Source organism: Lytechinus variegatus, chromosome 8, assembly GCF_018143015.1.
Source record: "Lytechinus variegatus isolate NC3 chromosome 8, Lvar_3.0, whole genome shotgun sequence".
In the NCBI taxonomy this organism is placed as follows: domain Eukaryota; kingdom Metazoa; phylum Echinodermata; class Echinoidea; order Temnopleuroida; family Toxopneustidae; genus Lytechinus; species Lytechinus variegatus.
In genome coordinates this window covers 7,706,479-7,725,323 of record NC_054747.1, presented here as the reverse complement: position 1 = coordinate 7,725,323, position 18,845 = coordinate 7,706,479, and the positions used below count along the sequence as shown (strand labels likewise).

General features: G+C 35.9%; 1 protein-coding gene across 1 annotated transcript in view; it reads left to right on the top strand.

The window, feature by feature from the left end:
* Window positions 1-18,845, top strand: part of LOC121420611 — a gene marked incomplete at its 3' end in the record, with an annotated part of 159,523 nt that overhangs the window by 58,845 nt on the left and 81,833 nt on the right. The window contains exons 63-81 of the mRNA XM_041615273.1: window positions 769-909; window positions 1,420-1,515; window positions 2,211-2,363; window positions 2,760-2,900; window positions 3,394-3,492; window positions 3,936-4,076; window positions 4,788-4,928; window positions 5,475-5,573; window positions 6,119-6,271; window positions 7,021-7,158; window positions 7,840-7,938; window positions 8,324-8,482; window positions 8,807-8,944; window positions 9,652-9,750; window positions 10,790-10,960; window positions 11,832-11,975; window positions 12,688-12,786; window positions 13,013-13,168; window positions 16,031-16,063. Of these exons, the coding sequence (XP_041471207.1) occupies window positions 769-909; window positions 1,420-1,515; window positions 2,211-2,363; window positions 2,760-2,900; window positions 3,394-3,492; window positions 3,936-4,076; window positions 4,788-4,928; window positions 5,475-5,573; window positions 6,119-6,271; window positions 7,021-7,158; window positions 7,840-7,938; window positions 8,324-8,482; window positions 8,807-8,944; window positions 9,652-9,750; window positions 10,790-10,960; window positions 11,832-11,975; window positions 12,688-12,786; window positions 13,013-13,168; window positions 16,031-16,063 (2,400 nt within the window). The remainder of the gene's footprint in view (window positions 1-768; window positions 910-1,419; window positions 1,516-2,210; window positions 2,364-2,759; window positions 2,901-3,393; window positions 3,493-3,935; window positions 4,077-4,787; window positions 4,929-5,474; window positions 5,574-6,118; window positions 6,272-7,020; window positions 7,159-7,839; window positions 7,939-8,323; window positions 8,483-8,806; window positions 8,945-9,651; window positions 9,751-10,789; window positions 10,961-11,831; window positions 11,976-12,687; window positions 12,787-13,012; window positions 13,169-16,030; window positions 16,064-18,845) is intronic.

Sequence of the window (18,845 nt, the reverse complement as noted above, 5' to 3'; positions counted from 1 at the left end):
TTTAGTGTGTCCTGTTTTCAGACACTACATATCCGATAGGTAATTGATGTTTTATTTCCAAACAACCGTGTTTTTTCGGCTTTTTGCGCAAGAGTGCAAATGTTGCACCCACAGTCGCCCCACTGGTTCGTAGCGTGATGCTACGCCTGATTCTCCGGCCAAGCATCGGCCCACGGCCCGCTCGCTATCACGCTGGTATATGCTGTGGTGTCGTATGGGTACGTCGACTTAAATCGAAACTGTTTTCATCAATGTACGAACGTAATACTGAACGAGCGGTGTCACCACTTCCGGTGAACTAGGAATACGTTGCATTCGCAGACAATCTAAATCTCTCTTTTATCAAGATTTCAGAATCAGGTTTTATTGCTAACTTGAGAGTGAAAGATGTTTTTCATGTTAGGCCATATTATAGAAAGAAAAGGAAATATTTGAATAATGAAAAATAATAATTCAGGATTTGTATAGCGCATGTGTCCAACTTGTTTGGTGGTCAAGACTCTCCTGTATTACCCAGACTAAGCTAGTCTACGCATCCCGGTGCTCCCAGCTTGTTGAGGAATCACTTCCTGCCGGTGTCCGTCTACCTCACCTGGATTGAGTGCAGTACAATGTTGGGTTAATTTCTTGCTTCAGGAAAAGAAGGATGGCAATAGCATGCAAATCAGTTTCTTGTCTCATGGAATCTGGAAATGTTCAAAGTATTTTATTCATAAGGGATTCAACTGAGGATTTAAACATGTATGGAATCATTTCTTTACCTTTTAGGAACCAATAATAGAGTCTATACGAAAGAGATCTCCTCCTACGCTACCCAGCTCACTTTTGAGTTCGCTCAGGCCGAGGATTCCAGCCAGTATGCTTGCAGGGTGGGGCCATTCACATATGGTTACAACATCACCTTTGAAGGTGAGATTAAAGTACCTTTAACGTCTCAATATTGCTATTCTCATTGTCTTTTACTTTTGGTAAGCCTACAGCTAGGGTGTATTATTCATTGGTACATTCCTTTGTTTAGAATTCAGTGATAGTATTTCTGTGATGCTAAAAATGATTTCTCCAATGTGCCTCAGTGAGTTTCGTCCTTTCTTTATTTCTCAAATGTAGAGTGTTTTATATTTCTGAATAAATGCACTATAAATATTATTTCTGTTTCATGGGTACTTTAAAGAAAGTGTAGCAGAAAGCGCTTATTGACCCTTTGCAATTTACTGTAAGTTGCATTTAAACCCTTGCGATAAGAATCCTCATTGAGAGACTAATTGTAAGCCATGCTACTTGTATATGAAAACTGAATATATATTATTTTACAAGGGGGTTTTGATTACATATAAGATGACTAGCAAAAGCCACAAATATTCTATCCCAGGAAAATACACAAGAAAGCAAAAAAAGTATCATTCCGTTAATCTATTTCAGATCCTGATTGCAACCCTGAATGTCTCAATGGAGAGTGTATCGATAGGAGATGTGTGTGCCCTATAGGGTTAATGGGTATGCAGTGTAATATTCCAGGTAAGATGTCCTATTTCAATTTATTTACATTCATTTGTATTCTTTTATGTGTTGATTTTGAATTGAAATTTGTTATGTCTCTTATTTGCATTTGTATTACCCAAGTGCCTGACAGTTGTAAGCAAAAATAAGTGTTCATCTTTCCTAGTCTCTCCTTAGATGTAAGTTGAACTTTACTTTGAACCTTAAAATCAGATCTGTAGACATACCATAAAAAAGAGCCCTGTAACTAGAACTCAAATATGCACCAAGAAATCAGGGCCCTTTCTTACAAAGAGTTGCGATTGATCCAATCAATCACAACTATGGACGGCCAGCAACATCAACATCTATTACATGTATGTCTGTTTGTTCAAAATATATTTTATGATGTATATTCATGCATTCATTGTTTTCTTGAAAAGTCACTTTGCTTCTCTTTGTTTACAAAAGACATTGTGTAAATTTTCTGTAGAACGAATTTTGACACTGATGGATTTCCATAGAGTTAGGATTGATTGGATCAATCAGAAGTCTTTGTAAGACAGGGCCCAGATTTTATATTGATGTAGTTTAGAAGGTTAAACATGTGTGTAACATAGTTTAACTGCTAATCTGTGATACCTCTTGCTAGATTCTTCTTGTTATCTGTTATAGATGGTTTATCATGAACCAAGTTATATATTTATCTTGCTAATATTGTCCACTGTGCTCAGACAATACTTTCATCTTGGTGAGTGAGCCGCCCGGTCAGGTACCTGTCGTCGGTCAGGATCAGTCTTATCTCTGCGAGGTGTCCCGTGAGAATCCCTATGGTGTACCGGTCTGGAGAGACAGGGAGGGTAATGTCATCAATCCGGCTGGACAAGGTAAGATACAACTCTGATATTGATGAGTAATCATCTGTGGAAGTGTTTAATACAGCGCGTTGTCAGTGGGTGATTTCAAGTTCGGTGTTGACCTTTTGGTGTTGGTGTTAGGTCAATTTTAACATGATTATAACACCAATCGTGATATGAAGACGGTCTCGAAAAGTCACTCACTTGTTGAGAAGTCAATAATGTGACCTGGATCAGTTTAACAAAATCTGAATAGGTTTTGGAGCTAGGGAAGCAATCCAAATTTCATCACCAACACCAAGGCCAACACCCGACTTGAAATCACCCAATGGTTTCAAGTGTTACAAGTCACTGAAACCCTTGCATATGATGATCTGCAAACCAGGACTAAAATAAGTAAATCATAATTCTGTTTTACTATTGCAGGTGAAACAGCCCACATGTACACTGAGAACCTGTCACCCTACGCAACTCGTCTGCTCATCAGTGATTTGCGTCTGAATGATGCTGGAATGTATGTCTGCAACGTAGGACCCGTAGACAAACGATTCACAATTCTTGTTGATCGTAAGTAAACAAAAAATAATAAGAAAAATAAGGGTGACTCTATCACTGCAACTATCATAACAAAAGTGATTTTATGATGTTTGAAATGTCAGAAAAAATTGAAATGGAGCTCAAAAAGGTCATGAAAAATTTTCTTCATTTTTCTTTCACTTTGTAAACGATGATAACCTTAGAGTATTTGAGACCAAGGCCAATGGCACAGGAGTAAGGACTAGACATTCAAGGCTAGGTTCTAGTCAAAGGCCTAAAACTTCTAGAGACCAAGGCCATTGGCCCAAAGACCAGGGACTATAATCCAAGGGCAATGTCATATCACTGACTTTGAGGCAAGACTGGACTTGTGCAGCACAATGCTGCTTGGAGAACAGCAGTAAGGTTTGCCTTACGTAGGAACAAAAAATGCTTTCATCGTGCCTAGTCTATTTTGCCATGGGATGAAATACATGGAATGAAATAAGATGCCATAACATTTACGTGTTTGCATTTTTTCCAGCCTTATCTTGTGATCAACCTTGCCTGTATGGAGGACGCTGCGTGGAGGGAGTTTGTGAATGTTTACCAGGCTTCACAGGAGAGCAGTGCGAAACACCAAGTAAGTATATCACTCAATGCAAACATCTTACACTGTCTGTTCTTCAGATGAATGTAAAGCCCCGATCAATTTACACATATCCCGTTACGATGATTTGCACTGAACCCCTGTCGATTAGGAGGATATCACTTATATGAACTAGGTAGTATAAAATCCAACATACAACAGGTTTCTTATTAAAGGTAACAAATAGTTGATGTTCAAAATTTTTAAAATTTTGACATTTTCCTCAGCACATTTACCCGAGATGTGATTCGTGTGCGTCATCTTTTGATGCATTCATTTTACAGCCATAATTTTGGAAGATATTTTGCACCAAAATATTTCACATTAAATATGACATTGATTCATCATACCGAGTTAGTTATGATTATTGAACATCTGCCCTCTGGACCTTAAGAAGATTTTGTTGATTGTTTTATTCTTTCTCATTTTCCTTTCAGATTTTGTGATATCGATCGATCAGACTCGACCAGCTTTGCCCCAGACAGGTGACAGTGTTAGCTTTGTATGTGAAGTGGATCACACGGCACCGTACCAGAATCCAGTCTGGTACGACCCCCAGGGAAACATCATAGACCCAAGTATGTTTATTTCATGTATTACATGTATGTTGATCTCTGTTGGTGTAGCCTGCAGGGAAACATCTTAGACCCATTTGTGTTCCTTCTTGTACTGCATTTGTATGCAAAGCAGAAGAGAAGGTCTAAAATGAAAATTATAGACTATTATGTGTGTTTGTGTATTAGAAAAAAACGTTGAAACAGAAAAGTGAAATTAAGTGTGGCAGTGCACTATTTATCCCATTTTCCGACTAAATGCACAGATATTATCAAGTGACTTGGACATACCTGATTGGTGATCACAGTAGTTTAATTGTGAAAAAAATAGAATAAAAACTTGTGTATCATCACATTGGTCAGATCATTTTATCGGATGTAGGCACTAACTCTTCTTAAATCATTGAGACTAATACTTAATCTTTATAAAACACCATTTTATTTGGTATCTTGCCTGTTCCTTGCGGTGATCAAGTGCCTCACAATTTGCTGCAGTAGAAATACATGTTGGCCACTCAACAGTGGTAACATTTCAATGAGGGGTATTTCATGAACAGTAAAATGTTACGTAGAGCAACGCTTAAATGCCAACGCACACAATATGTAACATAAAATCTCTTTGATTAATGAGCAGTGATGCCTTTTCTACCGTACGCAACTGGAAATTATAGTGCGACTATTTTTTGGGAAACACCGGCACTTTTCACACCTTAATTTCTTTTGTACTATTCAAAGGTGGTGATTCTCATTACACCATTATTGCTTTGGATCGTAAGGCAACCCGTCTTGTCATCAATGAACTGCAGCCTTCAGACGCTGGGCCATATGTCTGCAACGTTGGGCCAGTCACTACTGAATTCTCTGTTCAGGTTCAACGTAAGTTGAAATTATTACATGTATGTTCTCTAAGGAAACAGAGATCTATTTACGAATATTCACTCTGTTTCACAATCAAGAACAATGTTTTGTACTTTTTAAAATACTTTTGCTTTCAATCAATGGCTTCTTCAGACTGTAGTAGATGGCAGAATGACACTGATCTTAATACAATTGTGAACATGCCAATATTCATACTAAATGAGTAAAAAAGTTATATAAAGATAGGGATATTAAAAATATTGAGCTAATGTGGTAATGTAGTACAGATAGTGGTAAAAAATAGTGATAGAATATAAGTATGACATGCCATCTTTCTGGAAGATGAGTGTAATAATCAATCACCATCTCTTCTTTCATTTTTGTACACCTTGTACCTGCACATTACAGTCAGCCCGGTAACATTGCTGTTCATGTGTGAGTGGTTTCACAAGTCATTCACCTTGATGTTGGTGCTATAACTTGCAAGTACATTTTGCAACCAATCTTGTTTGAATGGTATAATAACCAGTCACCATTACTGATTTCTTTTTTTACACCTTGTAGCTGCACATTGCAGCCAGCCCTGTATCAATGGAGGTTCTTGTGTGAGGGGTATGTGTGAATGTACAGAGGAGTTCCATGGAAGCTTCTGTCAAGTTGGAGGTGAGTTTTTCTTCAAGCAAAAGCAATTTATCAGCAAGAACGATCCCACATTTTTTTCTGTATGATGTTGTTACAAATTGTCACGTCTATCAATTTGACGTCAAGAATAATTTCACATCTGCTTACATAATCCATTATTCTGTTTATCTGGAAACTGGTTTAAAGCAGGAAAAAAAATAATGAGTAAGATTCCTGCTACAAGTCTTGATTAAAAGAAGCTCAGATCAGCAACTTACCGTTTTCTCTCTCTCTTTTGTAGTCTTATCCCTTCCTTTTTAAAGCCCTTTTGCAGCCATTTGGTAGACCTTTTGTAAAAAGGCCCTGAAAACAATGAATATTGTCTGTTTTCCTCAGCTTTGTTCACTGTGATTGACGTACACTCAATGGTAATAATTCTGTCATGTTTAATATCACATGCATTTTGCTTGTATGTCTATTATATTAATTGCTATGATTGTTTGTACCATTAGATATATTTAATTTCAATAACATTCTAATTCTAATTTCTAATGTTTTATTTATGTATAATTTTATCTTTGTTTTAGTTAAGAGACCTTTCTCCATTGAGATCCAAGGACCACCTAGAGAGAAACCAGAGATTGGTGATGATTTAACATTGATTTGTAGAGTGTCTGAAGAAGGACAGGGTATACCAACATGGCTGGGACCTGATAACCAGCCTATCGCTGGAATACAGAGTAAGCTATCCAGAGTTATGAATGTCTATGGCAATATTACCTGTTTTGTAATGATTTGTAAATACATTCAAAATGAAAATGTCTTGTTTTCCCTTCAAATTTTATCAGGGATACCAGCAAGTTATGTAAGTTTTTATATCACTTCTATGGAAGAAATATCACTTTCAAGAGTTCATTGTGGATATCGTTATTCAATATAAGTACATGCATCTGAAGAGCAATTGCTGTCATGTTCGTCCTCAAATACATGTAATGTCAGTGGTAAAGGAGTCAACCGTGGTACTTCACAACCATATGGAATATACTGCGACCTGGTGAATATAAGAAAGACCATAGTGCAACAATGATAGCAATGTGTGTTACATGTATATCCTTCACAATGAGGAATTGTCGTGTAGCAGTTCTGACTATCACCTTGTAATCAGAGGGCCATGTGTTTGAAGTACACCAAGGCATGAGCCTCCTTTAGCCAGACATCAATTCCCATTTGGCCTCTCTTCATTGTTATGGTAAAGGTAGAATGTCAGTGTCAATGTATATAACTTAATGTTTAGAGCATCTTGATTGTTCATTTCTAGAATGTTCCCAAGGGAGTGGAGATTGTGCATACACTGTATGTTGTAATGATAAATCTGTAAGCACCTAAATATATTCTGATTTCATTGGCAATATAAACATGTAGTAATATTTTATCAAATTCAATTAAGTATCTCTTCAGCTATGAACATCCATTTGATATCTCTTTGCAGCTGGTCAAAGAATCTTCTCAGATGTGGAGTCTAATACCGAGACAGCCTTGACCATTGTATCAGCGGAGTCCGGGGATGCTGGCCGTTACAGCTGTGTGGTTGGAATGAACAGGGCTGACTATTTGCTTTCTGTGTCAGGTATTGGTTATTACCATAGCAATGGTAGCAAAACCATTGATATAAGAAAACTGGTAGTCTAGAGCTTGTTGTATGCTGTTGCATACATAACCTTGAAGCTACAGAAAATGTACTCCATGACAAAATTAACGGTACTGATTGGCAGATTTTACAACTAGGATAAGATCTGGTAGGTCGAGACCTAACAGAAAAATAGATGGAGATTTAAGCCAGTCTACAATTTACCTTTTAATGTTCCCTATTTCTATTGCCAAGAGTGTATTGTCCCTTGTTCTAATGGAGGAAAATGGGTATAACAAAACTGAACATTAGACAAACTGGTAAATTAGTTCATTTGCAGTTGGACCGAACGGTTAGTTGACAAACTTGATGAACAAGGGTAAGACCAGGGGGGTGTGTCACAAAGATTTAAGAGTGACTTAAAATTACACTTAAATTCCTAATTGTGTGCAGTAAAGAAGGCATCACTTCAGTGGTCAAACCATTCTAAGAGGGTGCACACTACTGCCTATTGCTCAATAAGATTGCGCGTTACACGTCATGTGTGTCGGCATTTAAGCATAACTCTAAGTCAAACTTATACCTTGTGAAACACCCTCAATTGGTTGCGACCTAACAGAAAGTAGACTTATTGGATGTAGACCCATCTACAATTTACCTTTGATTGTTTTCTATTTCTAGGACCTGAGTGTATTGTCCCTTGTTCTAATGGAGGGACATGCGTGGAGGGAAGATGCAACTGTTTGGACGGTTTCGATGGTGTTTTCTGCCAGAATATCGGTAAGTTTCAACTTGTCTACTTAATGGAAAAGGGAGATAATTTGCTTCTTTCAATTGCTTTCCATCTTACCTCTTGTTTTAAATCTTTTTTAGATTGTGTTAATGCTGTATCCCTAGTGTAATGGATGTATGGATTATATAGTTAAGTTGCAGAAATTTTTAAAAGCTATAAATATGGTTTCGAGAAAAGAGTATCATGAAGGTGCCATTAATAAAGATCCCAAAATATGAATTGGGTGGTCCTTTTTATGCCTTACTAGCATAGAGAAATATAACATTGAAAATGTTTTCCAAAATTAGTTGAGTGGTATAACAGGTTCATGTGATATAAGAAAGATGTTGCTCATTGTATATGTCATAAGCTCTTATATCTTTTTATTGATAGTTACAAATGACTACCAGCTTCGAATCCGCATCCAGCGTAATAACCAATTCCTGGTGGGGATCAACACCAAGATCCTGTGTGAAATTCGGGGCAACACCAACGAGGTCAATCCACAGTGGATTGGTCCTGATGGAGAGGTCATAAGGTCGGTCGGAAGAGGTAAGCTAATGATGATGTTCACCGAGACAACATAAATGATGGTTATTATTATTATTACTATCACTATATTAAAAATTATTATTTCACTGAAAAGGTTAATCTTATTAGTGTGTAGACATGAGAAAACATTCTTTTTTACACAATCACAAACATTTTTCCTGTTCTTGGAAAGCTTTCGCTCGGTAGGCTGCAAGTTTGTCGTTGTGGCTGGCGCTGTTATACTGAAGCAGCACGACGCAACCTTACCAAAAACGTGTAAATTTTTGTGATTGTGTAAGAAAAAGTTTTTCTCCTATTATTCTTTTTATACCCCTATTCCCACAGGAGGAAGTAAGCACATCAATACTCGCAGCACCAGGAAGTCTAACCGTCTCAGCATCAATGAGCTGCTGGTAGAGGATGCAGGAGAATACACCTGCAGAGTGGGTCCCCTGGAATCTTCTTTTGTCCTCATCCCCAGGAGTAAGTGTTGGGGAGTGTTTTCACAAGGATTTTGTTTGTGATATTCTCTGGCAAATTTCCTCTAAGCCAATCAGATACATGGATTTTATTAGTTTATAACCCTTATCAGTGGAAATTAGGGACTTTCAATCTAATGAAATGCTGCCCAGGAGGTCCCTTCATTGATTCTTCACTAAATTATAGTTAGGACTGGAACAACCTTTTCGGGCTCCTTTGGTAAAATATGATGTGCAAGCTAAAAACTTTATATGACAGTCAGAACATTGGGAAGTCAGATATGAATCTCCGTGTACAAAATTTATACCAATGCACGCAAGATATTTTTACCCATTAATGTTTCTACATACTGATATTGATGCCCCCGTAAGGTTTAAGTCAAGTTCAACACTATCCATATGTATAGAAAATCAGTGAGTAGTCCTTGATTTTGTTTCATCCCTTATATGATTGTTTATTACTTATTACATACCAAGTAGGTGTCTATGCTATTTGGCATCTACTTCCCTTTTGGTTCCAAAAGATTTCAAAACTTAGATGGAAAGATCCTTTGCTCCTGAAGGCATGAAAAATTGTTTCTCTGTTGAGTCTTTAAAACATTAATTTACCATTTACTTTTTAATTATTTATATATCTTGAGCACTCTACAGAGAGGATTTGAAGTCACATGTGTTATTATCACTATTATTATTATATTTTCATTATTACAGGTGGAGAGTGTGAAGACATCTGTACCAATGGAGGCACGTGTGACAATGGAGCCTGTCTGTGCCCTATTGGATTTGCAGGAATGTCTTGTGAAATACCAGGTAAGGAACTCCTACTTTCAGGATGAATGACATTCCTTCTAATCTCTTGAACAAGATTCATGTATGAAATGGCGAGCTTTTGAAATACACAGACCTTTATTGACTAGGCAAGATGATTCTTAACCTGAATGTATAAATTTCATAAAGGCCACAGCACACCTTACGACTGTTCGCGATCCAATTTTTGAACAAATCGCTTTTTACTCATTTTCTGAAAATGTGAATGGTACATATTATTTTATTTGAGGTTAAAATTAATTGAAAGAATACTAATATAACCATTTTGAAGGGTTGCAAGCCTTTATTTTGGAGCAAAGGCCAAATTAGTCTCAAATTGTAGCCAATCGTACGACTGCTATGACGTCATTATGACTAGATATTAAATTTGCTTTTATTCTAAGGTCACAGATTTGAACATTACACAGTAAGATATTCCAAGTCTCAATTTTAGCATCAAATTCTACTACGTTTAATTCCAAAATTGAGTCGCAGACCAATTGTAAGGTGTGCGGTTGCCTTAAGGCAAACTGAAACGGGTTGGACACATTGCAGAATCGTCCTACAAATAAAAATATGAATACAAAATAAGCATAGATTGTGATGACAACCAATTGAATCAGTGATATCAGGAAAATTTATGTAGCTACATATGAATTAGCAATGGGATGACCGTATAACTCTTTTTTGAAAGCTTGTATATTAACTAATACATACAGAATTGAGCAACAGCTTCAACAAGGTAACCAGGGGGTGTTTCACAAAGTTTAAAGTTTAAAGACTTAGAGTTGCACTTAAATACCGACGCATACATAACATACAACGCGCCATCATAATATGCAGTAGTGACCGCCTCTTGGCATGCTCTGACCAATGCGGTCATTCCTTTTATACCATACACAACCAGGCATTTACTTTCAACTCAAAGTCATACTTAAAATCTTTGTGAAACACCCCCAAGGTGTGACTTGCCCCACTGTCACTACTGGTTTTAGAGAGGATGATGATAATGAAGATGTAATTTTTTAAAATCCTTTTTTAGTTGGACCAGAAGGAATTAGAGTGAACATCACCATCACCTCCTCGTTGGATCGCGATCCGAATATTGGTGAAGAGATCATCTTCCTATGTCAGGTCAGCCCCAACCCACTCTACACCAACCCAAGATGGCATGGACCAAATGATGAAATGTTCCCAGTTGTCAACACCTTGGGTAAGATTTTTACATCTTTAGACTTGTACTTCACCATTTAACCTAGACAAAGATCTATGGCAATTTGTAGACAGTGTAAATATAGGTTATATTTGTATAAATGCATACATGTACTTTAACACTGAAGTTACACTGATCCCTTTTACTTTAATGGTATTTTGCGAATAACTATGGATACAATTTTTTTACATTTTTACACTCACTGGTACACTTCTTGTGAACTTACACAAATTCTTTTGTTGGTAATGTTACCAAAACTTTAGATGAGATTATTAAATGTTTACACATGTATTTTCACAATGAACTTAACACAAACAATCTTTGACATTCTGTGCATGCTACCATCTTTCTAGAGATTCTGTTCTTCACAGATGTACTTTAACACTGAATTTATGGTAACAATTTCTGCACTCTATGGGCGAGTGGCCAACACATATTTAAGATGGAGAAAGGTCATAACATTGTTTTTATAGGGTGATTGGTTCTTAAAGGGCCCAGCCACTGACATTTGCAAAAGGCGAATTGACTTGCAAAATATCTGACTGTCATGAGCGCCTGTCGGACTAATGCGATAAATGTTAGGACAGCACAAATTTGACCGAACTCGTGATCGTTATTTACTTGGGATTAGTCTACTAACTATTGCTCTCCCAGACATGCCGGTGTCTATTACATAACACCTCAGGCATGCAGCAGAGTGAAATGCTTCTCTGTTCTGAGATAAGCCTTGATTTCCCCATGATTTGTCAATGAAAGGTTGCTTTAACTTGGTACCCTGGGCAATTCATCATCGTTATTATTATGTTTTCCATTATTAGGTGTGACCATATACCAATACTGTAATATGAACATTCTTGTGCATTTCTTGTAGATCCATCAAGGCCTCCCATCCATGCTGTGCAGCTGACGCCCTTGATGACCCAGCTAACTGTCAGTAGTGTATCTGAAGAGATGGTGGGAATGTACGCTTGTACAGCTGGACCATTGACGAGCCTCTATCCTCTCAACATACCACGTAAGATATTTAAGAAATGAAATTTATCTATGAAGACTGCTTTGGAGATACAAAAAAATGTAGTTAGCGGGTTTATGTACCAAAGGAGCAAAACCAACATTTTGGGTGAAATTGCCATTGAAAGGTAAGAGTAGTTTTATATTTCATCATTCTATGGTCCAAGAGCATGCTGGGATACTTTTAAATTTTGTTGCTATGTCAGGAAGCTATTTTAAAATCCAGCAAATATATAAAGTAGTCCAGCCTGCGAAAGTTTAGGAGAGGCCCACAGATAATTCAAAACCCATGTAGTTTCTAGATGCAGTGAAGATAAACTTCTCTTACTCTGTGAAAAATATGGAGAGATTCATATTGTCCCAATTTGAATTACGCATTTATAGCATAATATCAAACAATTTCTGTCATGTGCATCTGTATCTATTTGGATGCTGCAAGGGTCCAAGCTGATATTTTATCAAGTTTATTCTTTTCAAACATGTAGCTATAGGTGTAAGTTAATTTAGATAATTTGAAATATTGATAAAGTCCCTTTTATTTGAATCATTAATTTTAGCATCAAATCGCTAAAATTATTTCCCTTATTGCAATCTATAGGAAGTGGAGCAATAACAAAAAATTCTCAAGCATGTGGCACTTGATAGCGCTACTTTTTGTTTACATTGATATCTTGAAATCTTGACAAAGTTCCTTGATATGACCCCTATGTCTTTAGCATCAACCTGCGAGCAGCCATGTCAGAACAGAGGTGACTGCGTAAGAAGTCAGTGTGTGTGCAAGCAAGGTTTTGAAGGAGAGTTCTGTGAAATAGAAGGTAAGATTTCTCCTTCTTTCTAAATATCTTCCAATTTGGAATTTGCGGCATCTCCATAGCTCTATACCTTGCCTTTCCTATTTATACTTTTTCATCACTTACGATTGCTACGTCTTACCTTATTGTTGATATGTTTGTTATTTCCATTATCATGTAAAAGGAAGAATGTAAATTATTCTAAATCGCATTTACAAAAATCTGTATTTTTCCTTTATTTTGTCACTAGTTGAAGTGTTCTACAACATCACAATAACACCCGACCAGGAACTAACGCCCTCTGTTGGTGATAGTGTCAGTTTCTTGTGCGAAAGCGAAGGTCCAGATGCACCACTCCCTGTCTGGTATGACCCCAGTGGTAACCGCATTGCTCCCAGTAGAGCAGGTAAGTAACCATACCAGTAGTAATGTGAATAGACTAGGTCCTAAAATAGCATCTTGTGGAACCAACACATTTCCCATTATCATGTAATTGCTGTTATATTTATTCGCAGAAATAACTGATACCAATTGGGTATATATACCGATGACTTATTCGTGTTTGTGTGTGTGAAGGCTTGTTGTGTGTTTGTTGAAGAATGCACTTTAACAATTAATTTACGAGTTTCCAAGTAAAATGCCTAAGTAGGGATCTTTGCGTAAAATTGAATCTTGATATCGTATAAGTATAGGTGTATTGATCTGAATGCTTTGTATTTCAGTCCATGAAGTCATTCTAATTTTGCAAAGTTTCTCAATATTATTGCATGAAATCTGATTATCATAGACTTTGATTAAGAAAAAAAGAATTACATCAATTTCCCGTGATAGCTTTTACAAATTTTATTGCCTCATAAAATTGACTTTTGCAAAAGTCATATATATGTAATGAAATGTTTCCATACACCCCCTTTCATTAAAACAACAAAAATGGTATCCTCTACACCATAGCATTGCCTCCATGAAGCACATCCACCCCACTGCAAAACCTTTTAAGTTTAATATGTGATACCATGCCCGTATGAAATGCTAATCGCTCTTTTAACTATCTTTTAAGCATTCCCACAGTCACATTAGGAAGTAATGACTCGGAAGCTAAATTGCGTTATGAAAATAATTTGTTTCTCTTTCGCTCTCAGTTGGCTTTGTATGAAGTAAAAGAGTGTATTATTTCTCATTTTACTCTGTCGCGTATGAAGAGCTATCAGGTTTTGTCTTTTTTCACAATTTACAATTGCTTTTTTAATCATGTTGCATTTTTTATGATTATTGTATCCCAAATATTTGATTTGCTTTGGAATTTTCTTTTTTGTTTGTTTTCACCCTTTATCCTATATGATTATTTATTATGTTGTAATTTATTTAAAAATATTTCATTTGCTTTTGTATTTTCTGTTTTTACCCCCAAACCTATGATTTAAAACATGTTTTTACGTTCATTTTCCTGTTTCATCTGTTGGGTTTTTGGCTTGGTTTATTTGCTGCCCTTCCATCACCTGATTTCCCTCCCTCTGGGAAATGTTCATCACCATCACCACTTTCATCACCACCCTCATTGACCTTTGACCTTAATGTGTGTCACCTGACTATTTTGGTAGGCAATGAGTTTGCATACTCCATCAGCTCATCAGGTAAAGTTCACATTCACACCCCCCCCAAAAAAAATAAAAGAGAAAATTGGATTATTAGACGGACACAGTAGACAAAATGGGTGTAGACTAAATTTTGGCAATGAGCTTATTTATGTCTACACAAAGAAATATACTTTGCATGTATTTGGAAGTTCCGTAAGTGATTGCAACTCATGATTCCTACCCAATGTTTCTCTAATGCAAGCTTGAATAGTCGAGATGAGAGAAGTAAAAATTTAGTTCGATGAATGCAGCTCTATTTGTCAAGTTTATATAGGTCTTTATGAATGTGAGATTTGCATTTGGTCTTTTTAGTAATTTATCTGTTCCAAAATGTTAAATTGTTAGATTTGGTGGAATTAAATTTACAGTTGGTAGCCCTCAGTTAAATCTTCTTCCGTATTGTCTGATATGCACCTGTCATTAGTTGAAATGATCCCCCTGACCATTTTAGGGCCCTTATGAATGAGAGCTTGCATTGCCTTTACTATGAATGCTGCATTACAAGAGGACACTAAGCTGTAAGCTAAAGAATATGTCTCATAGTTTGTAAGATGGGATTTTATTGATTACAAATTCACTGTACTACATGTATGTGTTGTATTGGATTTACTTCAAATTTGTTTTTCATCATTCTGTACTCATAGAAACATTTACGTTTATAATTCAGCCCATTCAGTCCATAATTTTCCTTTCATTTCCATATTTCTATACACCAAAGTCAAGCAATGCTGTCATCTTCATTTCTTAGCCCCCACAAAAAAAGGGCTTCTTAAGTGGTAAAAGTCAGGAATATTTCCATATAAATCATGCAAATTTATTTCATGCTAAACCTCCCAAATTTCAAAATTGTTTGCATTGTTATTTAACTCTTCATGCGTTACGTTCGCATTATTGCACATCCGTAGGCGTGTTTCGTTCGCATTTTTGCACAACCACACATTTCCCATAGACGTCCCCTGTCCCATTGTTTTTCGAACAATTGCATACCGTACATGTGTACCGATCGACGGATTATAGCAGTTTACAAATTACAGAATCGTGGAGTTTTCCCAAAAAAATCAATACATCCTGATCACAACCAGGAAGTTCATTGAAAAAGGAGAGGATAAAATCAATAAAACCCTCCTCACAAACAATAACATGGCCAGGTTTTATTGTTAGGAGTCTGTGACTCATGGCACGAATGTGAATGAGACCCTAAAATAATGCAACACACACGGGGTTTACAGGTGAACGCATGAAGAGTTAATGCAATTATGAATGTGCTTAAAATATTCACCAGGCCATCACACTTGTCAGTTAAAATTATCAAATTCATCATTTCCATGTATAAATCCCTTTGAACTCTTGGTTTATGCTATAGAAACTTTATGCTATGAAACCTTCTTAAATTTGACTGATCATATGCCATTCAAAACAATGTAATAGCTTTAATCGGTCTAGAGTCGATTTTGTTGGACTTCCTGAAGCATTACAGAATATTTGTGTTTTTCTTCATCCATATTTATTAGTGCCTCCATAACCCCCTGTGATAAAAATCCCAAACCAATCCGTGAAAATCATTCACCCTTTGCTAACCTCATTTTCTTTACATCCCTCATCTTGGTTTCTCCCCTTGCGTTCACATTGACTAGAAGAAGCGTTTACGGAAACGATAGAGTCATCAGGTAAACCCCTTAAGTTCCCTTTTCATTCAAGCAAGATGTGTTTATGCTCGTTCTCCTAATGTCATTGCATTATTGTACACTATCAATGTCTTAAAAGAATAATTTATTAAAACATCTCAAGAGTTATAATTTCTTATTTCAAGCTTTTCTAAAACTCATGAAAAACCTATTGATTAAAGTTATAAATAATGATAGAATTGTATGACTTCACATAAATAGGGCCCATTTTATAAAGAGTTAAAGCCATGGTATCTTTGCCATTATGGCAACTACCATGTTAAAAGGGAAAGCAGCCAATTAATATCAAGGTTTCCATTATTAAGTTGTAAGTCTTTTTGAAACAGGGCCCCATGTCCAGCAAAATTTATTTTATATTTGTTTGACATTTGCCATTCTTATTTAGCTGTGAATTCTGTATATAATCAGTTATCGTACCTGAACATTTCATGCAACATGAATGATAAAAATGAAATATGAAATTCTAAAATATTTCATCCATGGAGAAGAAAGATATTAATGAAGAATACTACATGTATATTCTTTTTGAGATATTGTGTACAATTTTGTTGACTTTGGAAGTTGAAGCACTGGTGCTGAATACCACTAAAACCCACTCTATAACCATTATTAACATACTAACACGGACAAGTTATAAAAGGATTGCAACAATTTGTGGATTACCAATGCTTTTTGGCAATTATTTCTGTCAAGTATCTTAATGTGATGCTGGAATGAGTTTAAATATATTTAGACATACACTGCCAAAAAGTATTGAAAATCCTGTGATTCCCGTCATTCTTGAAAGTAGTTGCAATGCTAAGGTATATATGTCGTACTTTCTTGTGTATCTGCATTTAAATTAAACATCTTTGTGTTGGTTTAAACATATTGATATTTTTTTTTACTTTCTTGCTTTGTATTTTGTCTTGTATACAGTTTTTATATTCTTTATTTGTAATTTTAGCTTCCCGCTCATTTTGTGTTTGATAAGCATGTGCCTCTGTGCTCACTGCATACATGTTTTGTTTTTCAGTTATTGGAAGTTTACGTGTATTTACGTTTTGTTGTGTTCATGCTACTTTGTTCATTTTACATGAAAATCTATCTTTGTCATTTAATACATATGTCTTGTTATATTCTTGTATGTTTATTTTGTTGTTTTATTTGTACCTTTTCTACTTTCTTTACTGTATTTGATTTTACTCTGTATTACAACAAATACAGAGTATTGCACAGAAGAATACAATTTCCTGGAAAAACCAAAGTAATATGAAATTTATTGTACATACACCTTGAGAATACATTATGGAAATAAGTTTCAACAAATTAACATTTGACGTTATATGATATTTGAAATTGTTATACGAAAAAAAAACAAGTGAGGAAAACAAGATCACTCGGATTGGTTTATTCAATATTTACTCTAGTTTTGTGTAAGTTTTAAAATACGGGTAATATTGCACATGCAATGTACAATATCAATAAGGTCCGATCCCATGGAAAAACGTGAAGCTATCCCGGACATACAATGGAACATTGATTTGAATAGATGAATTTAACAAGTTAATATTGCAGTCATGGGGATGTAACATAAAGCTAAATACCTCTGCTACATTTGCTCTACGTTGGCCGTACGGCGAGTTGAAAACAGCCGTTTAAACATTTGGGTGGTTTTAGGGCTGTTTTGGGGGGAAGCGCGAATGTAGCATTAGCGATTGATCGTGAGTGGGATTTTTGTGACTGATTATAGACAATAATCAATGCTATGAATGAACCCAATGACCAATTTGCTAAAGTTTAGGTTATGGGGCCCAGGAATATTCATCTTTTCCCTACATGTATTTTACTTTTTTCATGTGAAATTAATATGTTTATTTTGTAGGATATACTGTATAAATCTTTTCACTTCTCACAGAGGTCTAGGTTTATCAATCAGTGTTTCCTCAATTCCATGACCATCTTTCCTAATATACATGTACTTAATACTTTAATGCAGCTATTAATGCTCTCTTTACATAACATGTATAATATTGGCTTTATTTGACTAATAATGATTTAAATAGTTATGGACGAGTGTTGAGTGGTAATCTTGGGTATAGGGGACCAGGCGTGCATGTGAACAATTTATAAATGTACATTTAATAAGAATAAGCAGCAAGTATTCATTGTTGGATATTCATACTCTACCAATATCTTTATAAATGCAAAGATATATTTTGTTCGCTAATTCATAGTTGATTGAAAATAAGTATTGAGATTCTTGCTAAAAATGCTGTCAGATTCCATGAATGTCATATATGAAATTCTTTTCATTTTCATAATTTTGTTTCTGCTACATCTTTGCTGGGCTTCGATGCTTGCTGGCATGTGAAAGTATGTTATCTCCTCATGCATATTTGGTACCCTATACCCCTGGTTAGCCACCATTCGCAAAGTCCATGGCACGCTGTCTTTTCATTGCTGAAATTGACGACCTCAAACTGAGGCGAAATGACGAAAGCCGATGATCTTGTTGAAATGGTTGCACTTGTTGATCTTGTTTTGGATTAGATGTATTTTTTTGTAATTTTAGGTTGAATAATCAACTCCATGTGCATTTAATTTTTTGTGGAATCTAATTTTCTTGGTGTCAGTAAATTTTTTTATAAAATTTATGTGAGATATCTTACAGGAAGCAAGTGAAAAAAAGAAAATATTTGTACAGTGAAATCTTAATTTTTTTTTTTTAATTGTCGGACCTTTGTATTTTCATTCTGAAATCCAATGACGGCTGCCAGTGTTT